This window comes from Polypterus senegalus, chromosome 15 (genome assembly GCF_016835505.1).
Source record: "Polypterus senegalus isolate Bchr_013 chromosome 15, ASM1683550v1, whole genome shotgun sequence".
NCBI lineage: Eukaryota > Metazoa > Chordata > Cladistia > Polypteriformes > Polypteridae > Polypterus > Polypterus senegalus.
Window position 1 is genome coordinate 46975442 of NC_053168.1, and position 26371 is coordinate 47001812.

Sequence of the window (26371 nt, forward strand, 5' to 3'; positions counted from 1 at the left end):
TATTTTGCTTCAGTTGGTTGGTGTTTTTCAATCATGTTATTCTACTTTTGCTTTGACTGTTGCAGTTTGCATTAATTCTTTATCTGTCTTCATTGTGTATTTTTAATAAAAAATTTAAATACCAAATATGGGACATCACAAGTGCTTTTGCATTTCATCTTGTGACTTCCAGTAAGCAATTTGCTGTAGAAAAGCCTAGTCAGCAAATAGGTATGTGTTTATGTAATAAGTCATGTTCCATTTTTATACTCTAATTAGGTTTAAAGAACTGTCAGACATCCATTGATAGCTTGTGCTTTGTGTCCATTGTTTTCAGGATAGGGTCCATTCCTTCCGACCCTATACTTTGGTTCAGTGTGTTTAAAAATTAGTGTATGGATAGATAAATATATTTTAAGTGATCTTTAATATAATATATATTTTCTCATGTCAATTAGATAAGATAGATAGTTGGTGCTTTATTTGTCCTAAGGCAAAATTAATACTAAAAATCCCATTTGAATATGTTAACATTATGTATTATAGCAAAATAAAATGTGAAAAATGCTTAAAGAGGGTAGTCATTTTTACAGTACTATAAATTTTCTTTTTTAACTATATTTTAGATAATTGTGTTTTTTTTGTCATGTATCTATTCTATTTGTTCATTTTTACTACCTTTAGGATGGCTGTTGCTCCACCGAGTTTTGCATTTGTGTTCTTCCCACCTGCCACTGAACAAGGCCAAGTAATCTTTGGAAAAAATTCTGCAAGGCCAAGAGATGAAGTGCAGGAGGTGGTATATTTCCCATCTGTTGACCACAGCCCAGGATCTAAAATAGAGGTAACATCTGACAAAATTATAAACCAAAATAATTTTCACAATAACTTTAAAAATATTGTAACAAAATTTTGAGTTCACATGCAATATTTTTTTGGTACTGAAGTGTGTAATAGCTGCTGCCCCCTGTTAAAAACAATCCATGTTTATCAATCAGTCCATTATTCTTTATTTCATGTGGTGACTTTCATGGCATGTTCTATTTCAGAGGGCTTTACAAATAAGTATTGAAATACTGTAAATGGAAAACTCCATATGGTGTCTGTTTGTTCAGCTCTAACATAGGATAAAGGTCTGAGTCTGCTAACATAACACAACATAACATTCTCAAACCTCAGATTATTTTTTTTAACTTGTATCACAATATAACTTAAACAACAGGCACGTTTTCTGAGCCTCAATAACCCGGTTATTCACAGAAATCTGGTTTCTAAAAAGCCATGTAAACCCTTGTTCCAGTTAGAGAAATCAGGTTATTGGTCTAAGAGAAATCTGGTTAACAGACGTAGATTTCTCAGTGAATAACCTGATTATGTGACCATGTAAACCCGCAACCGGGTTACTGTTAAAGATTTTGTAGTGTGCACATGTCCATTTCACTCTGTTAGCCGGCACAGGCATTTCCTTTCTACTTGATTTCAGGAGCCACGGGAAGGAGCACCTTCAGAATACATTTCCAGAGGCAAATGTTTGGGCGATTGCATTATTCCCTCTCCTGGCTGAAATAATTTGTCTCAGTAGTTCAGAAATCACAATCTTTATGTTGATGAGCTGAACGTACAGTGCTCAACACAATGCAAGCAGTAGAGCGCAGTAGGGTAACACATTAAAAGTAACACAAGTTACATAGACTGATTTATTTTTAAAGTAATGAATAAACCGAATGCAGTACTTATTTTATTGAAGTAAATATACATATGTTGTTATTATTACAGTAGCACTGGGTGTATGGCAACAAGAACAAATACCAGGTCCTTTGCAAAAAGCTTGTACTGTGGGCAGTTCAATAACAGAAACCTATAAATAAAGCATCAGTTTGACTAAACATATTTATAAAAAAGGAGAAAATTGTTACAGTAATCATCCTTATATTTAGATTCACGATGGCCAAAAATGATGTTTAACTCATTTTTGTGCAGTTTAATGACACTGGAGCATTTTGACAGGGAGAACTCCAGATTACCAGCACATGTAAATGCAAATAAAAAAAAACAGGTTTCACCTCTGTTATGTGAGTGTACAGTATGTAGACGCACTGACTGTCTACATTTGTAGATGACACTAAGGTAGAAGAATTAGCACAACTATACTAATATAACAGAATTCAGATTACAATTTGCAAGTCAAAAATGAAGTTTTAAGGTGAATAAAAGTAAAATTTTAGCTTTAGTCAGAAAGAAACTAGACATAATTTTGCAATGGGAAGTTTAGTGATCAAAAATGTAAATTATTGCGAGTTCCATGGACTTCTTACTGTTCATTTATACACAGTGTAAATGTAGACTCTAAAAGCTGTAGTACTCGATAATAATGAGTTTTATGCCACTTACAATTACAAGCATAATAGATAACTAGGACTAAAATTAGTGAGTAAAGTCTACCTGAATTGTGAAAGAATAACAAAGGCAATAATGTTTTTGTATGTCATGGTATTATGCCTTAAATTAATTTTTTCAATAATATTTTCTTCAAATAAAAGAGTTTTTTATTTTTGAGTGAAAGGGCAGAAAACATAAGTGTCTTGAGTGTGGGAAAGGTGCTATATAAATAAAATATAACATTATTTTGATTATTATGAAAAACATTAACTATCAGTGCAGTTTAAATGATCACAGTGCAACCCTTGACATCATGAATTATTATTATTTTGGTCAAATTAGGTGAAAATGAATTAACATGAAGATGAAGTAGCTTGCTATGTTCAACAGTGATTCTAAATTGGACCACTGTAAATAAGAATGGAAGTGTGAATCTGTTCTGTATTAATTGCTACTTTCTATTCATTGCTTAGTAGGTTTTTGCTTCATGTGATACTGACAAAAAGAGAGTATTCTGCTAACGAACAGCAGCAGGGAACTGTCATACTTAAAGAGCATTATACCTTGCCATTAGATTCTGAGATGTGTGTGAATGCACTGAAAATGAAGAAAGTTGTTTTAAACTCATGGTTATTTTTGCATGCATTATTATTGCTAACTTAATTAGAAAGTGAATTTTATTATTTAAGGAAATATGTGAAACTTTGTAAGTTGAATGAGAGGCTTTCTTTGATTTGTATAAGGCTATACACTTTAGTTACAATGATTTAAGATATGTTATACCATTATCTGAATTTGAATTTTTCATGATTTTTGTCATTGCCATAATTTACTAAAAAAAAATATTATACTGTGGCACAGTTCACATATTTATGTGTTGCACTTTATGTCCAGTTTTATAGAAATATAATATCTATCACAATATTTTACTAACAGTTATTTTCTATTGGTATTTTGTACTTCTGCTTCTGCAAAAATTGAGCAGTTAATAATTGAGTGTTTAACAAGAGAAACAAAAAAAGTACTTTGAATTAACAGCAAAAAATGAATCAAAACCGAACAAGGAAGTAAGCTATAAAATGAAAGCGAGAGTGTGTCTGTGTTTCCAGAATAGAGTAGTCATTTTCCATTCATAATTACAAGCATAATAGATAACTAGGATTAAAATTATTATTAATGAGTCAGGTCTACCTAAATTGTGAAAGAGTAACAAAAGCAATAATGTTTTTGTATTCCAAGGTTTAAATTCTAATGCCTTAAATTCATTTGTTCAATAATATTTTCTTCAAACCATCTTCTTGGTAATGGGAGCTGGAACACAGCATTAAAATCAAAATGCATTTCTTAAGTTTCAGTGGCCTTTTGGCCAAAATCAGTACATTAGAATGTCAGAACAATTGAAATGAAAAAAGGCCAACAAGCTCGCCTGTCCCGTTCACTTAGATTCTTCAAAAAAATAACATCAAGTCAAGATTTGGAGATCCCTAAACCCACTCTCTAGGTTATTTATTCCATACTGCATGTCTGAGGTTATTTGTGTTAAGGAAAACTTTCTAACATGTATAACGGTTTACTCATGTTCTTGTTGGAAAGTTTAGGGTGCACTGTAATAATTCACTTCAACCATATTATCAGTTAATCTCTGTTTTCTTAAAATAAAAAGGTTGAACTCCTTTAATCTTTCCTTGTGTATTATACGTCTCAGTCCCAAAATCAGCCTAATTGCTCTCTTTCTGATGCTGTCATTATTTTCTTGTGAGATATCACTTGATACAATAAGTACTGGATTCCAGTACAGAAAAGTGTTTTTATTATTGTAATATAGAGACCAAACTGTACATAGTACTCTTGACATGACCACACTACTGCATGATATTGCTTAAGCAAAACCCCATTAACCTGTTGTCCATACATATTGCTGTATAAACTTAAAACTATTAGGCTTCTTGATCACTGTATATGGTGTAATTTCAAGTTTCAAACCTCCTTTTAAGGATTTAAATCTAACACTCTACTTCTTATGTGTAATACCTTATATTTACTTGCATTAAATTTCATCCTTTACGGATATACCCAAGCCTGCACTCTGTCCAGGTCCTTTTGTAACAGTTTAGCTAAGGCTGCATTATATGCTCTTCCACATCGTTTGATATCATTTGCAACTTTAACCAATTTGTATTCTTACAGTATGTAGAGTATGTACAGTATGCATGTTTATGTATGTTAAAATGATCATCAACTCTAGCAATGATTCCGAGGGAAACCTTTTGTATTATCAGCTAATTTTGAAAATAAAAATATTTGTGTTTGGCCAATTGCATTTCAGTTTACAAAGAGGTATACAGAAGTGTTACATATGTATAATTTCTTTTTGAGTGGCCACCTGAAGTTTTAGAACATAATAAGAACCATCAAGTATTAATAACCACCATATTGTAGCAATTATTTGTTGGAATTTTTAGGGAACTAATGTGTACTGTTTTTTGCCAGATGATACACAGTTATTTAAATAAAGTGATTTATTCTGATTTTTATTTTTCCTTTATAATCTATATATATAATTCACTAAGGCAAGACAACCATGGAAAGCACGGCGGAAGGGGGGTGGATTCACTGAGCCGCCGACATGTAAGACACCTATGGCGCACGCAGGAAGGAGCCATGCCCACCAACTCCTGGCACCTCCGAACCACGTTGACTGTTCATAGAGGCAAGTTTCTCGCAGAGGTGAATCGCCATATGCAGCGTGTAAAACAGTTTGCGAGGGGTATACCATGGGATCCTTAAAACAATCCTTTCCAACTGAGGTTAAAACACAATGAAGTAAGCAGTCTTTAAAAACTGAGTTTCCGGTTACGACGCACGACCACGTGCACCATAGCAAACTGTTTTACACGCTACATACAGCAATTCGCATCCGTGACAAACATGCGTCTTCTTCATTCACAGACAATTATATGTTGCTTTCTCCAGAGTTCCATCTTTTCATTCACTTTCTGTTGTATCCTCAAACCCTCCCTTTTTAGACAACTGTGTCTTTCCAGAAGTGTTCAACCATCAATAAATTATTATGCGGCATTTGTTATGCCGCGGCTTCACTATTGTGTTGTATTTTGCTCTCTCCAGAGTTCCATCTTTTCATTCACTTACTGTTGTATTCTCACACCAACCCGTTTTAGACAACCGTGTCTTTCCAAAAGTGTTTAGCATTCAATTAATAATTATGCATGAGATTGAGCGTGTGTCTACCAGGTGCAGAGAGGCGTGGGTAAGCCGTTGAACCCTATTCGGGCTGCAAACTGTGGAATTCCCACTAAGTTCGACTCATACGCTCCCGCTGGTTGCGTCCCAACCCTTTGTACACACCCCCCTCCCACCTCGCGACTCCCGTGGTTGGGTGTCTTGGTGGATTATATATAGAAAAGCAGCCAAAACCGCACAGAGCAATGAAACGTCTACATGAGTCACAGATGCATCTGGACTGTGTAAAGACGACAGCGACTCCAGTGACGAGTTGGAGGTGGGCACATGAGCAGGCAGTGCATACTGACCAAGAAATCAGCCCACTAGCATGACGGAGGGAGCTGAATGGACGTCCTTCTCCACTCCTGCCATTCCACACTCCGCGCCTGAGCGCAGTGCACTCGAATCCCTCCGTCTGGCAGGAGAAGGCATGATGAGGGTCCGCCAGTTTTCAGTAACGGATGATTGTGTGTTGGTTCGTTCTGTGCATTGTTACAATGTTGCTTTTCTTGCTGATTTATTACATTACCGATTTTTCAAATGTTAATTTTCTCCCTGTGCTTAAAAATCATTAAAAAATCGGTCTGATTATGCGGCGTATGGTACGCCGCGGGTTGGCTAGTTATTTATAAACAGTAGGCAGAACCCTTGCTTTTTCCTATATTGTCCCAATTTTCAGCATGTGTGAAAAAATACTGTAATTTAAAAATGCAGTAGGATTGTTAAGTTGGCTGGTGCTCTAAATTAACTTGGTGTGAATGAGCTTCAGTGTATGTATGACTGTACCTTACATTTCAGTGTTTGTTGCCATAATGTACCTAGTCCTTTAGGGATAAACAGTGGTTCCCAATAAAAGTGTAAGAACTGGTTAAGTACAGTTCACAATTCATCCCTCAGTTTGCTTGTACTCATATAGTAGCTCATGTTGTCTTACATACATTTAGGTCCATAAATATTTGGACAGAGACAGCTTTTTCTAATTTTGGTTCTATACATTACCATAATGAATTTTAAATGAAACAACTCAGATGCAGTTGAAGCGCAGACTTTCAGCTTTAATTCAGTGGGTTGAACAAAAAGATTGCAGAAAAATGTGAGGCAACTAAAGCATTTTTTTAACACAATCCCTTCATTTCATGCTCTGCCCCAGTTCCACATACTTCCAAATTGATTGTCCATTGCACTTCTGTGCAGTTAACTCAGCTATTCCCCATTGATGTTCGACATCGTTAGGCGGAACACCTGCAGGCATAGGTAGAAAAGTGAGGCTGAGTAGAGAGCTGGGTTGGGGCGAGAGTGAAACCGAAAGGTGTTGAGGATGAAGGCTGAAGAGTCATCAAAGAGGCAGGACTGCAAGCAGCCTACGCTGTTCCATTTCCATTGTTCCTGAAATGAGAAGTGTAAACTAGATCAATTAAATTGTTTATTTTATGTTGAAAATTCAAACTTGATTAAGCAATAAATATAACATATTAAACAAGAATGCTTTAAGGATTCAGTGTAGTGTTGTACAAACATGGAAAAACAGAACAGTTTTTGGAAACTGTGCTATTTTCTGTTTGTTAGATTCTTTTTTACATTTGACATGTATCTCTTTGATTATTCCTATTGTATGACAAGGTGATCATGCAACTCCAAAATCCCTAGACACCTTGGAAAGGATTAATAAAAGTGTACTTTGGTTTGTATATGTATCATCTCAGCACTTGAGTATATACATGTATTTAGTTTTTTTTGGACAATGAGTAGTAGAGCTAAACGACACCTTTTATTAGCTAACTGAACAGATTACAATATGCAAGGTTTCGAGGCAGCTCAGGCCCCTTCTTCTGGAAAGTTCTTTTTTTTTGGACACAAGTGTTTAGTACAAGTCTCATTTCCCCTCTCATTTTTGTATCATTTTTTTGAGAGAACTTTATTTTGAATATGTTCATTTTGTACTAAATCTAACCATTTAAACTTGAGTGTTTTAGATCTGGTTCTATAGGCAGTCAATTAAGAAATGAATAAAAAGAAGCTCAGACTGATAATATATTAAATGTAACCGGTATTTAAAAATATTGTAAACCATTCAAATTAAAAATGTATATGCAATGATATAATTCTGCTTTAGGATCTCCAAATGTTATCTTAAAATTACAAGTACGATATTCCATTTAATCATTTTTAGGGCTTTGATTGTATTTATTGAAACATTAAACTGTATATTCTTTAGCATATTTTGTAAACAATTTGTCTATTCACCTTTTCAATGCACTGTTGTAAATGAAACCTTTTTTTACTGCTGATTTTGCATTTGAGATTGCTTCATAATAAAATGTATGTATGATATACATTCATTCACAAGAAGCAAATGTGTTCTAAACGCAGCCATTTTTCATGTACATCTCATTAATCTAGTAGTAAGGATGGCAATGCATTCATGATCAAAATAATTAAGTTGGTATTTCTAGAACTGAAGTGCATATAAAGCTTTAAAAAGTCAGTTTCAGGTTCAACTTCAAACTTGTGAACCTTCACTGGTTAATCTGTTATTTTCTATTATATATACTGTCCAATCTTTGCTTTTTTTTCATGACTTTTAAATTATATAACTCAGCAGGAATAGGCAAAGTGTAGGAACAAATCCTGCATGGTATGTTAGTTCATCCCAGGTCATACTCATTCTCATGTCAACATTCACACTCGGTCACTTTAGACTCATCAGTCAACCGAGAAGTTCTCCTTCATGTAATAATTCAGTATCTTTTCATTTTTAATTTCAGTGTACTTATATAGTAATTGATCAAGTTGAGAGAACAAATGCAGTTGTGCTTAGTAGGCCCGCATGGCTTTGGGGTGCAGAAATGGGAGCCAATGAGCATGGAGTCTGCATTGCAAATGGAGCTGTTTATACCAGAGTCCCTGCTGGCAAGACAGAAGCTTTGCTTGGAATGGACTATGTCAGGTATGTCATAAAATATAAAAACATCTTAGTAGTACCAGTAAATCTTGCAGATTTTTAGATTTATAAAGAACATTATATTCAGGGTATTTTCATTATCAAGGTAATTGTTTTTGAGTAGCTGTCATTATGACCTTCTTTTATTCTCTCAAAATATATCTGACATAAAACAAAATGTTTTTGAAAGGAAATACAGCCTGGTAGGACATCTGAAGTCTTACAGTTATAAACTTTTAATGTTTTTTTTTAAAGTAATTGAAGGGCAAAAACAACTTTAGGTAAAAACAAGACAGGCCAATAGTGAAAAAGAATTTGTCATTTTTTTGTAATTTATTCCTCATTAAATATACTGTATACTGTATGTTTTGTTTTAATTCAAAATACAATGGAGGCATCAGCATTAGTAAATTCTCTGTGCCTGAACTGCTGAGTAATACTTTCAGTGAAAAAGTAGTATGATGATGTTTATGCAGAGGATCAACATTTTAGTTTGCAAAAGGAAGAAAATATACTGTATGATGCTGCTAACACTGCAATAGAAAAGCAAAGTCAGACAAGCAACCAGTAATAACATTTAAACTTAATGTTTTGGACTTTCAACACTGCTGGCCTTTAGAAACAAATACTAAGATTAGTGGTAGCAGAATAAGTTTATACCATTTACTAAAATGCTTAATCCAGACCAGGGTTGCAGGGGAGAGGTGCTGGAGCCTATCCCAGGTGGCATAGGGCACAAGGCAGGAGCGAACACTGCACAGGGTGCCAGTCTGTAGCAGGGCAAACACATACCAAACTCACACTAGGACCAATTCAGCATCAGCAATTCACCTAACCTGCATGTCTTTGAACTGTGGGAGGACACTGGAGCACCTGGAAGAAACCCAAGCGGACATGAGGAGAACATGCAGACTTCTTGCAGGGAGGACCCGGGAAGTGAACCAAGGTCTCCTAACTGCGAGGCAGCAGCACTACCCACTGCGCCACCGTGCCGCCCGCATTGATTATCTCCATCCAATTTACATTTGTCTGTTTTATCCTTAAAACACTAAGATACCATTACATATTGCTACAACTAAAGTTTTATCAATAAGGAAAGCAAAAAAAAAGGCTATACTCTGTATTAATCAATCATTAATCAGTGTTTGATTTCACTGTCTTTAAACTATGATATTACACAGTAGGTTTTTTTTTCTTATGGAAATCTGAACCAGTTTATGGCTGCTTATCTCCTGTTTCCTGGTGAAAAACAATGTTGCTGACCCATATGATAAACTTACTTGAAAACAGATATATGATCTAAAGCTAGATTAAACATTTTCATTTTTTTAATATGCATAATTATAGTTGAATATGTTTTTATGATAACAAAATTTGTTTAACTTGCTGTCATGTTAGGATGATGATAATATTTATTACATGCCAGCTGATAGTCAAATGTGTCCACTGGACCTTTGCAGTCCTTGGGATACAGTATTTGTGAATTGTACTTTGTTTTCACACATTCTTATTGCAGGTGTTGGGTGGAGAAAGTCATTTGCTGCCCTCTTTTCTGAGTAGTTTTTATGTTTTACTGTAAATAATACTGCCATAATTGCTGTTCTCTTTTTTACATATTTTGCTTCAAGGGCTTGAAATTCATTTTTGAAATTGGGGGATCCCTTAAATTTAACACAAGGAAGGATTTCAGACTTTGTGGTGGGAATGAAAGTGTGTATGGGAGAAGGGCGATATCAAAAATCTGCCAGTTAAAATGTACACATATGTTAATAATTCATTCATTTTTTATGTTACACCTTATTCTTTCTGATGTTTACAGTAGTTTGTAAAACGTTTAGTCAATAAAGTTATCATACAGTCCTGCTTTTTCTGCTGTTTTAACTTTAAATAAATAATTATTTAATTTTGCATGTAGAAAGTTCCACTGATATATATTAAAGCAGCTAGACTTGTCAATGAAAATTAAATCAGTAGAGTAAACAGTTCAAGTCCTTTTCCAGCATTGTGCCAAGTAGCTACGTGCTCCTCTGAATTGGATTAAGCATGTTTGAGAATTACTATGACAATTACTAGTTTGCCAGTGAGCATATTTTCTTTTGAGATTACCATAAACTGTTGCCTAAACCAAAGGACAATTCTAAAAGACCATAACAGAATGTAAAGGTGTGTTGTGGCATCATAGGGAAAACTATTCTACAAAGTTCCAATTTTTATCCTAAGGTGCCCTTCTTTACAGAGTTAGAGCGGTGGCAGCCTTAACCGTAGAGCATTGTTAATCTTTTTTTATGTGTCAATGACCATACTTTTCAGATTCAGGTTTAAAGTAGGTGAGTCTATCACTGATATTTTAAAGAAATGATAATTACAAGTGTATGAAGTTTGTACATCAGATAAAAAGAAGTGAAACTGAATATGAATTCAGTAAATAATCCAAGTTGATTTCCTGAATTTTGTACTGATTTTGGCATAAGAGTAATCGCAGCTCACATGTTTGACTCTTGCTATGCATTTGTGCAGTCCACTGAACAGCCAGAATTCTGCAACTGCAACAGGAAGGTGACATCCTATGCATGTGTTTTTTTTGTAGAGTTACGCCAAAGAATAAGAATAGTTCAACTTAAATAAGCTTTATCATTAAGTAGTTCTAAAGCAGACCAGCACTTATTATACAGAGCATTTCATCAAAGTCTAATCTAGAGCCAGTTACCACATACCTTTTTATTTTGGACATTTATCTCAAAAGTTTTTATCCTGTTATATTTCTCAACTATATTTCTATATTCAGATTAGATCTTCTTGTGATTTGGTCATGATGACAGGGTTTGCACATGCTTTCTAGTAGGGTTTCTTAATTTTGAAATGAATTAAAGTGCACAAAAACGGAATTTATAATGTATAAACAAAATGTTTGTATAAATGTATTTTTCATAATTTAGACAATGACTTGCAAAATAATGCCACACTCGTCAAATTAGAAAAGATTTGCTCTTTGTTCATGATGTTCAGAATTCTAGGCTTTTATATACTTCCAAGTCAACTGTGTATTTTGTCTTTTATTTTTTTTCTTTTGTATGTTATGGGGCTACAGCAGTAAAGACAGAAGATCTTGTACAGTGTAAAATGTCAGTTTTCATTTGAATAGAATGTAGCATTGTAAGTCTGTTTGTTTTGTTGTAGTTCATTCATTGTAATACAGTTTACACATTTATTCAAGCTTTTTAAAAAAATACATTCCAATCATATTTCGACAATGAAAAATGAAAGATACTTGATCAAATTTTAATTAAGTGTAGTTGTGCATGGCTAAAATATGTCAAAATGTACAGTATTTCCCATCTCATGGGCCTGTCATTATTTAGTAGACATTTTCCATGTTTTCTGCTACGTCCTTACAAATAACTGAAACAACCATTATGATAAGATATAACACATGGAAAGCACTTTTTATTAACAATATGTGCTACAGGTTTTCAGCTGATTTTCAGCAACTGAATTTGTTTTACACTTGCAAGATATATGGTGAAGGAATATTCTTTAAATTGCTCAGACTATATTACTGGAAAATTATGCCTGAGGCAGTTTATTCTTCTGATATTTTTAACATTTTCTATTCCAATTTAAACACTGCAACATTTAGAGGAAATTACTGTATATTAGCATACAAAAATATATTAATAAAATCTGTATTTTAGTGACAATGAGCCCAGAAACAAATGTATTATTAATCTAATGAGCATTTTCTAAACAGTAGTCGTCTGTTTAAAAGACAGTAACACATTCATTCCATTAAAGTATTACATTTTATGTTGCAGTAAATTATTAACTAATACTATGCTTGGAAATGGGCTGTTGCATTTATTCTTACAGATTGGAATGCCTCCACAGTCACCTTGTCACCCATTTTACCCTGTCTTAAAAACTGTGCATCCTTCAAGCTTTATTCACATCATAGTCACTGCCAGAGCCTGCTTGCATGGAACTCCATCAGTAGGTAGGCATAATAATAGAATTGTTACATAACCAGTGTAACCCAGTTCAAGAAAGAACATTTAAGAAAATAGATGGCTTGAGATGTTTTGCATTCTGTGTTTTTAGTGCAGTGTAAAAAGTCTTTTGTACCTTAACAAAAAAGAAAAATATATTGTAGTGCTCTGACTTTTTGTCTGTATGTTTGTGTGAAGTGCCTGGGTGTGTTAAATATAGAAGAATGTTATGCTTTCAGTTTACAAAAGTAAGGCGTATTTTGCTATTTAAAATTTACATGCCAACAGTGTCTTTTATAATATCAAGCAGGTTATAGTCTGTTTTACTTGATCTTTCTGAAGTGTTTGTTACAGTAAGTATGCTGTCTGTTAGGTTTCATTCTGCATAGTCTGAGCTCACCTAAGTGAGTGGATTTTGTTCTTTTTGCTTGAAGGTGGCACTTAGTCTGTAACTAGTCTAAGTTGTCTGTAATATGAACGTTTGGTGTCAGCTAGTTGAATGGGAACTGTGTGTATTCTCATGTGTATTATAATGTATATGATACAATATGCTCAAAATTGTCAAAAGTGGAATGCTGCATTTGAAGATTAATTTACACGAGTCTGTGGGCTGCTGTAACCTTTTTTATGGTGATTTTGCAATTTTACATTTATGGTGGCATGTACAGTATGGGTCTTATGGACTTGTGGTATATACAGTATGGGTAAAATGTCTCAATCTTTGTATCAAATAGGGCATAATGAATAGTATGACTGGTCATTTTGCATCTTGTTTTTATGAAGACTATTTCCTTATTTATGTTATCATAGATATTGCTAAACTCTGTCAAGTTTTGAAATATCTGTTGATCCATGCTATTTCAGGTAAAGAGAGCTGTTGATCTACAGTATAATGGGCTGACTATTCTTTGAAATATGGTGCTTGAAACTAGCAGAGCTTATTTTGTCCATGTTCTTAAATTGTTTGCATACATCTGAAAACCAGCTTAATTTCATACAATCTCGATTTGTATTTTACATACTCAGGTAGCAGACATTATTATGTGACACCAATTGCTATACTGACTTTCTCATTCTTGAACTTTCAGAACTTGTTTCTGGAATTCAGGTGTTAAAAGTGAATTAGAATTTCTCCTTGGAGACAAATGTTTTTTGAATTTCACCTTGGGGAAAATAAAGTATAAAGTGTAATCTAATCATAAGCAACCTTCTATGGCCAGTTTTTTTATTTTTTTGTCTTAATGGTATTCTTCTTCTTTATTCACTATCTCTATCTTGGTTTATTTCTGTTTTGCATATAGACGTCATACTCAGTATATTCCTGTCTACATACAGTAACTATGTCTTCTCTGGGATGGTTGTTAATTGGTTTGATATTGAAATCTAGGGCTGTAGGACTACAAGAGAAATGCTCTAAACTGCTCAAGTTGTAAAGGTTTTGAAGGATTATTTGCTACAACCAAGGTAGTGCAGCTGGAATAAATTGTGTATGAGAGACTTGAAGAACTTCTGGTAATTCTACACACCATAATACCCATGGATATACTGCTGAAAAAATTTCCACCCAAGCAATTTTAGTTTATTAGCATAGCTTATTTCCCTCTATGTGAAGGATTTAGTTGTATAATCAGTAGGCTTACATTACTATAATAAAACAACTAAATAAGTTAACATGCATGTGTTTGAAATGTAAGTGGAGCTTTAGATTAACTAGAGGTAAAAACTAAAGACACAAGTAGAACATATAAAGTTCCCCGCAGCATGTGTTCAAGCTAAAATTTGAACCCAGTCTCCTGGAGATGAGAAATAGATCATTAACTCCTTCACTGCCATGCCATACTGTGTGCATTATATAGTACTAGCAAAATACCCGCGATTCGCAGCGGAGAAGTAGTGCGTTAAAGAAGTAATGAAAAAGAAAAGGAAACATTTTGAAAATAACGTAACATGATTGTCAATGTAATTGTTTTGTCACTGTTGTGAGTGATAAGTGTTGCTGTTATATATATATATATATATATATATATATATATATATAGACACACACATATAAACATATATATATATACATATCCATACATATATACATATACACATACACACATACATACATACACACACAAATACATATATATATATATATACATACACACACACATATATAAACATATACAGTGGTGTGAAAAACTCTTTGCCCCCTTCCTGATTTCTTATTTTTTTGCATGTTTGTCACACAAAATGTTTCTGATCATCAAACACATTTAACCATTAGTCAAATATAACACAAGTAAACACAAAATGCAGTTTTAAATGATGGTTTTATTATTTAGGGAGAAAAAATCCAAATCTACATGGCCCTGTGTGAAAAAGTAATTGCCCCCTGAACCTAATAACTGGTTGGGCCACCCTTAGCAGCAATAACTGCAATCAAGCGTTTGCGATAACTTGCAGTGAGTCTTTTACAGCGCTCTGGAGGAATTTTGTCCCACTCGTCTTTGCAGAATTGTTGTAATTCAGCTTTATTTGAGGGTTTTCTAGCATGAACCGCCTTTTTAAGGTCATGTCATAGCATCTCAATCGGATTCAGGTCAGGACTTTGACTAGGCCACTCCAAAGTCTTCATTTTGTTTTTCTTCAGCCATTCAGAGGTGGATTTGCTGGTGTGTTTTGGGTCATTGTCCTGTTGCAGCACCCAAGATCGCTTCAGCTTGAGTTGAGGAACAGATGGCCGGACATTCTCCTTCAGGATTTTTTGGTAGACAGTAGAATTCATGGTTCCATCTATCACAGCAAGCCTTCCAGGTCCTGAAGCAGCAAAACAACCCCAGACCATCACACTACCACCACCATATTTTACTGTTGGTATGATGTTCTTTTTCTGAAATGCTGTGTTCCTTTTACGCCAGATGTAACGGACATTTGCCTTCCAAAAAGTTCAACTTTTGTCTCATCAGTCCACAAGGTATTTTCCCAAAAGTCTTGGCAATCATTGAGATGTTTCTTAGCAAAACTGAGACGAGCCCTAATGTTCTTTTGCTTAACAGTGGTTTGCGTCTTGGAAATCTGCCATGCAGGCCGTTTTTGCCCAGTCTCTTTCTTATGGTGGAGTCGTGAACACTGACCTTAATTGAGGCAAGTGAGGCCTGCAGTTCTTTAGACGTTGTCCTGGGGTCTTTTGTGACCTCTCGGATGAGTCGTCTCTGCGCTCTTGGGGTAATTTTGGTCGGCCGGCCACTCCTGGGAAGGTTCACCACTGTTCCATGTTTTTGCCATTTGTGGATAATGGCTCTCACTGTGGTTCGCTGGAGTCCCAAAGCTTTAGAAATGGCTTTATAACCTTTACCAGACTGATAAATCTCTATTACTTCTGTTCTCATTTGTTCCTGAATTTCTTTGGATCTTGGCATGATGTCTAGCTTTTGAGGTGCTTTTGGTCTACTTCTCTGTGTCAGGCAGCTCCTATTTAAGTGATTTCTTGATTGAAACAGGTGTGGCAGTAATCAGGCTTGGGGGTGGCTACGGAAATTGAACTCAGGTGTGATACACCACAGTTAGGTTATTTTTAACAAGGGGCAATTACTTTTCACACAGGGCCATGTAGGTTTGGATTTTTTCTCCCTAAATAATAAAACCATCATTTAAAAACTGCATTTTGTGTTTACTTGTGTTATATTTGACTAATGGTTAAATGTGTTTGATGATCAGAAACATTTTGTGTGACAAACATGCAAAAGAATAAGAAATCAGGAAAGGGGCAAATAGTTTTTCACACCACTGTATATACATATACATACATATCTACATATATACATATACACAAACACATATATATATATATAGTGGACTTGAACCCGGACATAAGCAGGCGGACATCTTAATATCACCCAACACACTTTTATTTTCGATTATATTTACAATAATTACGTCAGTGCACTTCCCAGTGCCTCCAGCACCATTCCCCCAAATGTCCAGGCCTCACAGTCCTTGTGCCTCTCTCTTGGCCGCCTCCCGTCCTCTCTCTAGCTCTGTCCTCTTCCACCCGACTTCCACCATTGACTAAAGGGAGGCGGCCCCTTAAATAGGAACCCGGATGGGCTCCAGCCCCGGCCGGATGCCACAGTGCCCCACCGCTAGCGAAGACACGTGGTTCCGAGCGGCACTTCCCGAAAGGGCAGCACGTCCACAGAGAGGGTCCTACTATGTCCCCAGGGTCCAACACGGCACCCTGGGACATCTTATTTTGGCACCCCATCCGACGCCAACGCGCCCCTTGGGTCTGCGCCGCTCTCGCCTCCACCATCCCCGCCAGCCGGGGCACCATCGGCCTCCCAGCTGGGAGCCCTCCCGCAGAGCGGCCCGTTCCAGGAGGGCAGGTTCCCAACGACGTCGGCTTCAGCGCTCGTCGGGGCTTCGGGCCTGTAAAAAGAGAAAAGGGAGGGCCAGAAGCACTGCCTGGACACTCAACCCGAGCGTCCTGTCGGTCTCTGAGTGCTCACCCCCCCAACCGACAGCCTGCGACTTGCCTGATTGGCTCCTCCGCCGCAGGTTCCATGCCCATCCTCTTGGTCTCAGCGGGACTGCTCTCACAGGCGGCTTGTCCAGCCGCCCAGGGTTTTCCCTCTGCCTCCGCAGAGGACGGCCCTTCACCGGACACGCGCACCCAGCGTCGTGTCCCCTTCTATCGGAGGAACCGGCATTCACCCCTCGGTTCCTCCTTCTCCTCTTGGACGCCCTGATGGTCTGGGTCTGAGCATGGTGACAGCTGAAATCCAGCTCCGTCTGCGTCCCTGCAGAGCGACAGGAGACTGCCACGGGCTTGGAGCGCAGGGCGCTAGGACCCAGGGCACTCAACAGCCCCTGTCCTGCCAGCCCCTGCATACTCGCTCTCCTCGCTCCGCAGGCAGTCTGCACCGCCGCGTCCGCTGTTGGGGAATTGCCTACTTGTTGCCGGTCCTCCTTATTAAAGTCACGGCCGTTTTCGGCGGATCCCCCCTCATGCTTTACGGGGACGGCAAGACCTACCTTCCCCGCGGTACTCTGTCGGCCGAAGGCTCCAGCGTCGCGCCAATCCTCTGCGTCACACGGCGTCTCTCCCGACGTGGCCGCCTTCCCCTTCAGCTGCTCCAGCCGGACGACGAGAGCACCCAGCAACTGCAGTAAAGGCGACTCTGCGGGCCTAAGGGACTCCTCTGGCTCGCGTAGAGCCGCCGGCGAAAATAAGGAGACAGACGTCGGTGGGCTTACCTGTCGATCAGCCACACTCATCGTCTGCCTCCTGTGGGCCACTCCCTCTGGCCCAATCGGGTCTCTTCTTGGTACGAGACTGGCGTTCCTTGGACCCGCCTCTGTACCGTCATTGGTGGGCACACAAGACACACCGGCCAATCCCATGCCTGTCAGCGGGCGGGACATCCGGCACGCAGCCATCTTGTCTCCCTTGCTCTGGGTGCGGTGGCTTGCCTCCTGGCAGCCTCGCAGCTGCGGCGATTCGTTGAGCTGCAATGGCTCTGACTCCGCAGCCTCCTCCGCTGCCGCCCTCGCGCTGTCGACAGCCCGTGGCCCGGCGTGCTCCTGCCACGGACGCAGATCCGGATCGTCCCTCCCTGTGGAAAACGAGGTAAGTGCGACCCCGAAGGGCCAATTACTGCAGGGCAGGGCACTCACCTCCCGGATCCCGTCACTCCGAGGCCCCTGCCTCGATGTGGCCTTCTGTGTCGCCACGCCAGCTGGGCACGTCTCTCGGAGCCCGCTGCACTCGGGCGACGCCCGTTCTCCTTCCTCCGCACCCGGGGATGGCCATTCTGCGGTCCGGCGGCAGTCCCTGGGGTAAACCGCTCCCGCGGGGTTGTGCACAGGCCACTCCCGCAGCGAGTGTGTGGGGTCTGCTGCCGCGCCGGGTCACCCACAGAAATATTACTTTCTGAAACAGGTCCCCACCTTGACCCAGGTGGAGCATCCTGCCGGCTACGCCACTTTGGACTTGAACCCGGACACAGACAGGCGGACATCTTAATTTCACCCAACACACTTTTATTTTCGATTATATTTACAATAATTACGTCAGTGCACTTCCCAGTGCCTCCAGCACCGTTCCCCCAAATGTCCAGGCCTCACAGTCCTTGTGCCTCTCTCTTGGCCGCCTCCCGTCCTCTCTCTAGCTCCGTCCTCTTCCACCCGACTTCCACCATCGACTGAAGGGAGGCAGCCCCTTAAATAGGAACCCGGATGAATTCCAGCTGCTTCCCGGCAGTCCCCCGTAGCCACGCCCCAGTATGGCGGAAGTGCTGGGCTCCAGGGATATTCAGGCACCGGGGCGCCGCCTGGCGGTGGCCACGGGTCCCTACAGGGCTGGGCTTCTAAGCCCTTTACCCGTGGTCCCCAACATAACCAGGGCGGACGCCCCCTCGCAGTCTGGAGGAGGTACCGGCCGGATACCACAATATAGATATATATATATATATACACTCTTTGGGGTGCGAGCAACTGTTGCTGGGGGTGCCAGAATCCATCAAGTAGAAAAATGAAAAACATTATTTGTACAAAATCTTAATTTATTTATCCATTCCTAAATAATTAAATGGGCAGGCTATTTCGTATCAGTGCAATACGCTGTTTGTTAAAACGGATGACTCCCGCTCTTACGTGCAAGTCTGCGTGGATATTATGAACTATCGTATCTGTTCAAGTTCTATTCAAATTTTAAATAGAAGGAATTTTTATTTAGTCGACAGAAATATCTTTGGTAAGAATGTAAGTTAAATGTAGGCATCATTGCATAAATTTTTCTTCACCATACAAATGTAAAGAGTGAATTCGCCTTACATTCCAACCAAAGATATTTATGTCGACTAAATAGAACTTGAAAAGATATATTTTTCGAATGTGATCGCGCAATTCAGATCGAGTTGACGCCAGCACCGACACATCGAGCCCGCGTGCTATTGTGGTTTCGCCTGCGTGCCTCAATAAGTCACCCTCCCCTCGCTCTTACTTTTTTACCGTTTATCTAATGAATACATTGAGTATGGCTTTACCAAAACAATTATTGATGGCAAATAAAGTATCCATCTATACTAATAAAAGGCAAAGCCCTCACTCACTCACTCACTCACTCACTCACTGACTCACTGACTCACTCACTGACTCATCACTAATTTTCCAACTTCCCGTGTGGGTGGAAGGCTGAAATTTGGCAGGTTCATTCCTTACAGCTTCCTTACAAAAGTTGGGCAGGTTTTATATCGAAATTCTACGCGTAATGGTCATAACTGGAAGCAGTTTTTCTCCATTTACTGTAATGGCACAAACTCAGCGAAACTGCGAGAGAAAGTTTTAAGTGCCAGGACTAAGGTAACATTAAATACAGCCACGGACGTAGCACGAGATGGCACCAGCACAGCTGGGAACCTTCGATGCATGTACACCGAGCGGCTCACGTGAACTGACGCGTGCACAGATAAAAGGCAACAGTTCCAAAGAGCTGAACAAAACCGAATTACACAATTGAAAAGGCAGCAAAAAATATGAAGCGTCTGATAAGCATATTCATAAATCCAGCTACTGCGGAAACAAAGCACACGGTGGAAAAGTCAATGTCCCGCTAAAGGAAGACAGTGTAAAAACCCGTGCATGCAGTGTGTCAGGTCTCGGATAAAGAAGAAGACGAGCTGTTTATTGATGCAGTAAGAAACGAATCGATGAATGAAACCTGTTATCTTTACAACGATTGACAAACACGGAATGTAACTTGAACACAACACATCCTACAAATACGAACCTGATTGAAAGAAATAATGATAATCAAATCCTTGATGACAGCAACACTCAGTAACACTCACAAAACAAATACTGTATATTGACAGTCATGTTACGTTATTTTTAAAATGTTCCCTTTTCTTTTTCTACCTTTTTAACACACTACTTCTCCGCTGCGATACGCGGGTATATATATATATGTATATATATATATATCCCGCTCTACATACTCGAATAATGGATACTTTATTCGCCATCAATGATTGTTTTGGTAAAGCCATACTCAGTGTATTCATTAGATGAACGGTAAAAAAGTAAGAGCGAGGGGAGGATGACTCATTGAGGCATGCAGGCTGTAGTGCGCGTCAACTCTATCTGAATTGCGATCACATTTGAAAAACATATCTTTTCAAGTTCTATTTAGTCCATATGTGTCAAACTCAAGGGCGGGCCACATCCGCCCGCATGTAATTATATCCGCCCGAGATCATTTTATATACTGTATTATTGTTATTAAAGCCCGGGTATATGAAGCGCTGGTAACACAATAAACTACAGATCCCATAATGCAGCGCTTCTTCTTTATCTGAGACCTGACACACTGCATGCACGGGTTTTTTTTACACTGTCTTCCTTTAGCGGGACATTGACTTTTCCACCGTGTGCTTTGTTTCCGCAGTAGCTGGATTTATGAATATGCTTATCAGACGCTTCATATTTTTTGCTGCCTTTTCAATTGTGTAATTCGGTTTTTGTTCAGCGCTTTTGGAACTGTTGCCTTTATCTGTGCACTGCGCCAGTTCACGTGAGCCGCTCGGTGTACATGCATCGAAGGTTCCCAGCTGTGCTGGTGCCATCTCGTGCTACGTCCGTGGCTGTATTTAATGTTACCTTGGTCCTGGCACTTAAAACTTTCTCTCGCAGTTTCGCTGAGTTTGTGTCAAACACCACCCTGACCATCTCATCTTCCTCTCCATAAGCACAGTCCTTCACCCGTGAATATTTACCCGTGGCAGTTTGCTATTGGATTGCCGCTGACGGACGGCCTTATATGGGCAGGCACTAAATTACAAACGCCAGCGGCAGCCTGTCTATGAACTTAATTTAAAGTGTAGGTTTACATCGTGCTTTGTTTCCGAAGTAGCAGAACTCATGAATATGGTTGTATATGTCACTCGCTCGCTTCTTATTGTTTCGCTGCCTTCTCAATTATATAATGCATGTTTTCTTCAGCGCTTTTTGAGGTCTTCCTGGTTTTCTATGTACTGTGTGATTACGTGGGAGGCGTGATGATGTCACACGAAACTCCATCGGCGTTGAAGCTCATCTCCATTACAGTAAATGGAGAAAAACTGCTTCCAGTTATGACCATTACGCGTAGAATTTCGATATAAAACCTGCCCAACTTTTGTAAGGAAGCTGTAAGGAATGAACCTGCCAAATTTCAGCCTTCCACCCACACGGGAAGTTGGAGAATTAGTGATGAGTCAGTGAGTGAGTCAGTGAGTCAGTGAGTGAGTGAGTGAGTGAGTGAGGGCTTTGCCTTTTATTAGTATAGATAAGTACTTTATAACAAAATTGCATATTGATTAATTTAGCAGTTTATTATATATGTATAAGGTAATGCATTTTTATTAATTTAACTTTAGTTTATTTTCTATGCATATTCTCTACAAATATTTTGCAGGCTTACATGTTTGTTTCTGGTGACAGAACAGGTGGGATATGCCTAATTCCAGGGTATTATTTATTTATTTTGTTGATTTGGATTGCTGTATTAATCCCCTTGGGGAAATTGTCTTTTTGCATGACCTTCGGGAGTCAGAATGCAGGGTCAGTCATTGTACAGTGCCCCTGGAGCAATTTTCGTGTTAAGGTTCTTGCTCAAGGGGCCAGCATTTATCATGTTCCTTAAAATGTCTGTAAGACATGACAGATTTTAAAGCTGTATTTTTCAAAAACAAATTATATTTTCAACTGTTTGTTTCATTTCAGGCTTGGATTAGAAAGAGGATCAACAGCCAAAGAGGCTTTAGACACAATAACATCCCTTCTGGAGAAACATGGTCAGGGTGGAAACTACTATGAAGATGGTAGCGCGTGCCATTCTTTCCAGAGTTCGTTTTTGATTGTGGACAGAACTGAAGCTTGGGTTTTAGAGACTATTGAGAAGTATTGGGTAGCTAAAAGAATCACAGGTATGTAAGCAGTCATCATGCAAGAAAGTTGCCTGATAACATACATTTTATACAGTATTAACTAACCTTTCATTGTAAATTAAAAGAATGAATCTTTTAATCATCAACAAGATGACAGGAAAAAAATAGTAGAAGTTAGTAATAGTACTTCAAATTGTGCGAAATACTTACAAAATATTTACTGCAGTAGTCTGAAAATAAAGGGATCAACTACATTTTAAAGATAAACTCAGTGTGTTTTTGCTTTAAAGTGCTGTCATATTTTAATTCAGACATGTATTATTTATTAATGAGCAAGTCAATTGTATTTAGATTGCACTGTAAATAAAGAAAAACAACTCTGAGTGTCAATATTGAAAATTTGATCTACAAGAAGTCTAGCACATCCACCATTCAGGTCATCAGATTGTTTGTTAATGACCCAGGGAGAGGTTTTTATTAATACACCACTGGTCACAGCCAGGTCTGAGATTACTGTACCTCTTCTGGATTAGTCATGTCAGAAGAAACAAGACAGAAAAATTATCCTTCCTGTTTTAGAGACTGCCCAACCCTTTGTTCCCTTCAAGTTTATCACCATAGAGCAGTGTAGGTGAAATCCTGACGTGGACAGCTGATGTCAGCATAAGAAATTGTATTGTATGGATATCTTCACAATGCCTCTTCAAGTAAACTGTGGAAGCTTCAAGTTTATTTGAGAGGTGCTTGTGTGTGTTATAGTGATCATAAACTGTACAGAAAATGTTTATGTATTCAAATAACTGTTTTTGCTTAAAAAGGTTTCCTCATAAATAATGAATTGTTTTATTCACAGAAGGAGTTGTGAAACTATGCAATAAATTGTCTATAACAACACATATTGATGCAGAACATCCAAATCTTAGGAAATATGCCCAGGATCAGGGCTGGTGGAATGATGTCCAAGAGTTTGATTTTTCAAAAGTGTTTTCATTGCCTAATGAAGAAGTAGCACTGAGCCCATGTAGCAATCAAATAGGTAAGTCCAGAGAGTTAAATATTACTACGCATGAATTTTGAACTAACAACATAATAAAAGTTTATTGCTTAGTCATATAACTATACTTCATAACTTAAACATTACATAATCATCTAATTTTTCATACACACTGATCAGTTACCATGTGGAGTTTAATTATCTAAACTCTGTCTCTGTAATGGTGCACTTTTTTTATAAACTTTCCATAGGTTATCTGTGAAAATGTGTTGTTGTCTTTATTGAGTAACAATAGTACCTTATCAGTGCTTGATAGCAGGAACATGCAATGAAAGAATAGGTTAACTGAAACCAACAATTTGACTCTTTCAGTGGGACAGAGATGCCTGCATGATGCCACTGTCTATCTGACTGCAAAGTGCACACAGTGCAGAACCTTTGCTCCCAGAGACAGTGAAAAGCTCATTGTCTTTTCAGTGCAGAGCCAAGTCTGTGGGAGCAACGACAAGTTCTCTGGCTCTCGTCAGCCATCCATTTCTAAATGCACTGCATTCCATTCTGCTAGTACACTGTATACTGGTTATTGGGGGAAATGGGGTCTGTTTAACTCTGGCTAAAGACTCCAGTCTGAATTTACTATGGCACAGAAGTAATGTTTCTTGAAGTGGCTGTTGATTAATATGTTTATACATTACATTCATTCATATAGCCTACTTTTATCAAGCCATTCTATAAAATTAAGTGTAGGATTAGCATTAATTACAGGCCTAATATGCTGTGCTCACCACATTCCAGAGGGAGATTGGGAAGTCTAACCACCACTACTCACACAAAACCCTTTGTTGCTGCCATAGGGGGAATATAAGTTGACTAAAACAATCCTTTAGTCACATACAAGACCTGTTTTAAATCTTATGTTTTCAATTTAGGTGTACACCCATCTTTTGATTTTATAATTAGAAAGAAAGAAAGAAAGAAAGAAAGAAAGAAAGAAAGAAAGAAAGAAAGAAAGAGAAAATGAATGAATTAATTTTTCCAAAGGGGAAATAATATCTTCTTATAGTAGCTCAGAAAAATAAGGTAATAAATATTATAACAAACAACATCAATCCACATCAAATACACATCACAATTAGTAAAAAGAAAGAGAAAGTTCTGAGTTAGCCAAAGATAAAAAGATCAGTCTCAGTCACAATGAGGCATCATAAAGGCGTATTGTTATTGGTATAAAGGAGCCACAGTTGTGTTTATTGACACACCTGCTGAATAATTCATTAGCTGAAAGTACGTAAAAATTTGTGTGTCAAATGGAGATGTGTAGTATTGTTCATAATGACACAGTTTTGTTTTCATTGTCTCCTTTCCTACTACCTCTAGTGGGTCAAGAGTACAACCCATAACTGAGCCTGCCTTTTTAATTAGTTTGTTGATATGGTGGACTACTCTTTGTGTGATGAAACTGTGTTTAAAAGTAAGCACAACTGACCCCACTTAAAAGTGTTAATGTCCATGTATGCAGTCTCTGACAAAAGTGTATTTAAACCCACAAGCAATGTTCTAGTTTACACTAAGACTGTTATGGGAATATCAGCATGGCTATGTATGTGAATTATATGTTTTCATGTCTATTACACTTCTTATCACTACCAGAGGGCACCAGAGTTAGCTATTAAAAACATATATATCTGGTCAAGATAAGACAATTGTGACCTTAGGGTTGTTTGTACTTGTACCTTATTGTTAGTTTTCTTAATGCCAGGTGTTTTGTCTCACGTTTTACAATATATATTATCTCACTTTGTAGATATTGTTACATTTGGACAATACAGTAAATAGTATAATGGTATGAGACATTGAAAAAGACCCATAAACAGGCCAGGGCCTCCCTAGTCTGCCCAAGAAAAGGCCTTAAACAAGACTGCCTGACCCAGAACTTTACTGGCTGGTTTCAGTCAACTTGGGCTGAAGAGGGGTTTTAACTTCAAACATTTAAAATATATTTAATAGCTCAAAAAATATACCAGAAATGCACGTAAATGCCCCACAAGGGATGGGAACCATATAACCACAGACTTGAGTAACAAATAAAAAAAAACACGATCTTTATTAATAATGACATTTATTTACCTTTAACAAAAAAAAAACAAAAGAAGACAAAAAAGGCAACCCACTGCGAACACATTTCAATAGTAATTGAAAAACTGAAAGTCAGTAAATCCAGAAATCCAGAAAATCAGAACTTACAAAAGAACAGCGCTTTTTAAATGATAATGAACCACTGAAGGATCTACTCTACAGGAACAGCAGTAAGTCTTGGTATGGAATAAAAAGTCAAAAGATTAAATGTCCATACTTTTAATTTTTAAAAATAATAGTAATACATCCATCCATCCATTTTCTAACCCGCTGAATCCAAACACAGGGTCACGGGGGTCTGCTGGAGCCAATCCCAGCCAACACAGGGCACAAGGCAGGAACCAATCCTAGGCAGGGTGCCAACCCACCGCAGTAATAGTAATACATTTTCATATGAATTCAAAACAGACAAAGAAGAAAAATATCTCACAAGTTACATATGACTTAAGATCAAAAAAAGAGGTTAATACTTTTAAGTTAAAGTAAAGGCAGAGCTTTCTTTATAGATGCACAGTTCAGCTTCTGTGTTGAGCCTGCTTTTTATGTTTTAAGGAAAGATGAAGGTTACCAAACATTGTTGATTAATATTAATGAACACTGAAATGCAATGTTAGCAATGTTTACTTTATTATCAATAATTGTTAACATTTGTTTTTTTTCCTCACTTTATATTCTACTATTATTAATATTATTATTTCTATTCTATATTAATCCGACCATTTCTAAAACTTGGAAAAAATTATAGTCCATCAAAAAAAGCTTACCAAAGTTAAACATATTGTGACGTAGGTGGGCCACATCT

At 38.0% G+C, this 26371-nt stretch overlaps 1 protein-coding gene across 2 annotated transcripts in view; it reads left to right on the top strand.

Moving 5' to 3' along the window:
• Positions 1-26371, top strand: part of LOC120515912 (secernin-1-like) — a 71115-nt gene that overhangs the window by 27567 nt on the left and 17177 nt on the right. For both annotated transcript variants that reach the window (XM_039737281.1, XM_039737280.1), the window contains exons 2-5: positions 664-823; positions 8367-8548; positions 22276-22478; positions 23293-23475. In XM_039737281.1, the coding sequence (XP_039593215.1) occupies positions 664-823; positions 8367-8548; positions 22276-22478; positions 23293-23475 (728 nt within the window). The remainder of the gene's footprint in view (positions 1-663; positions 824-8366; positions 8549-22275; positions 22479-23292; positions 23476-26371) is intronic.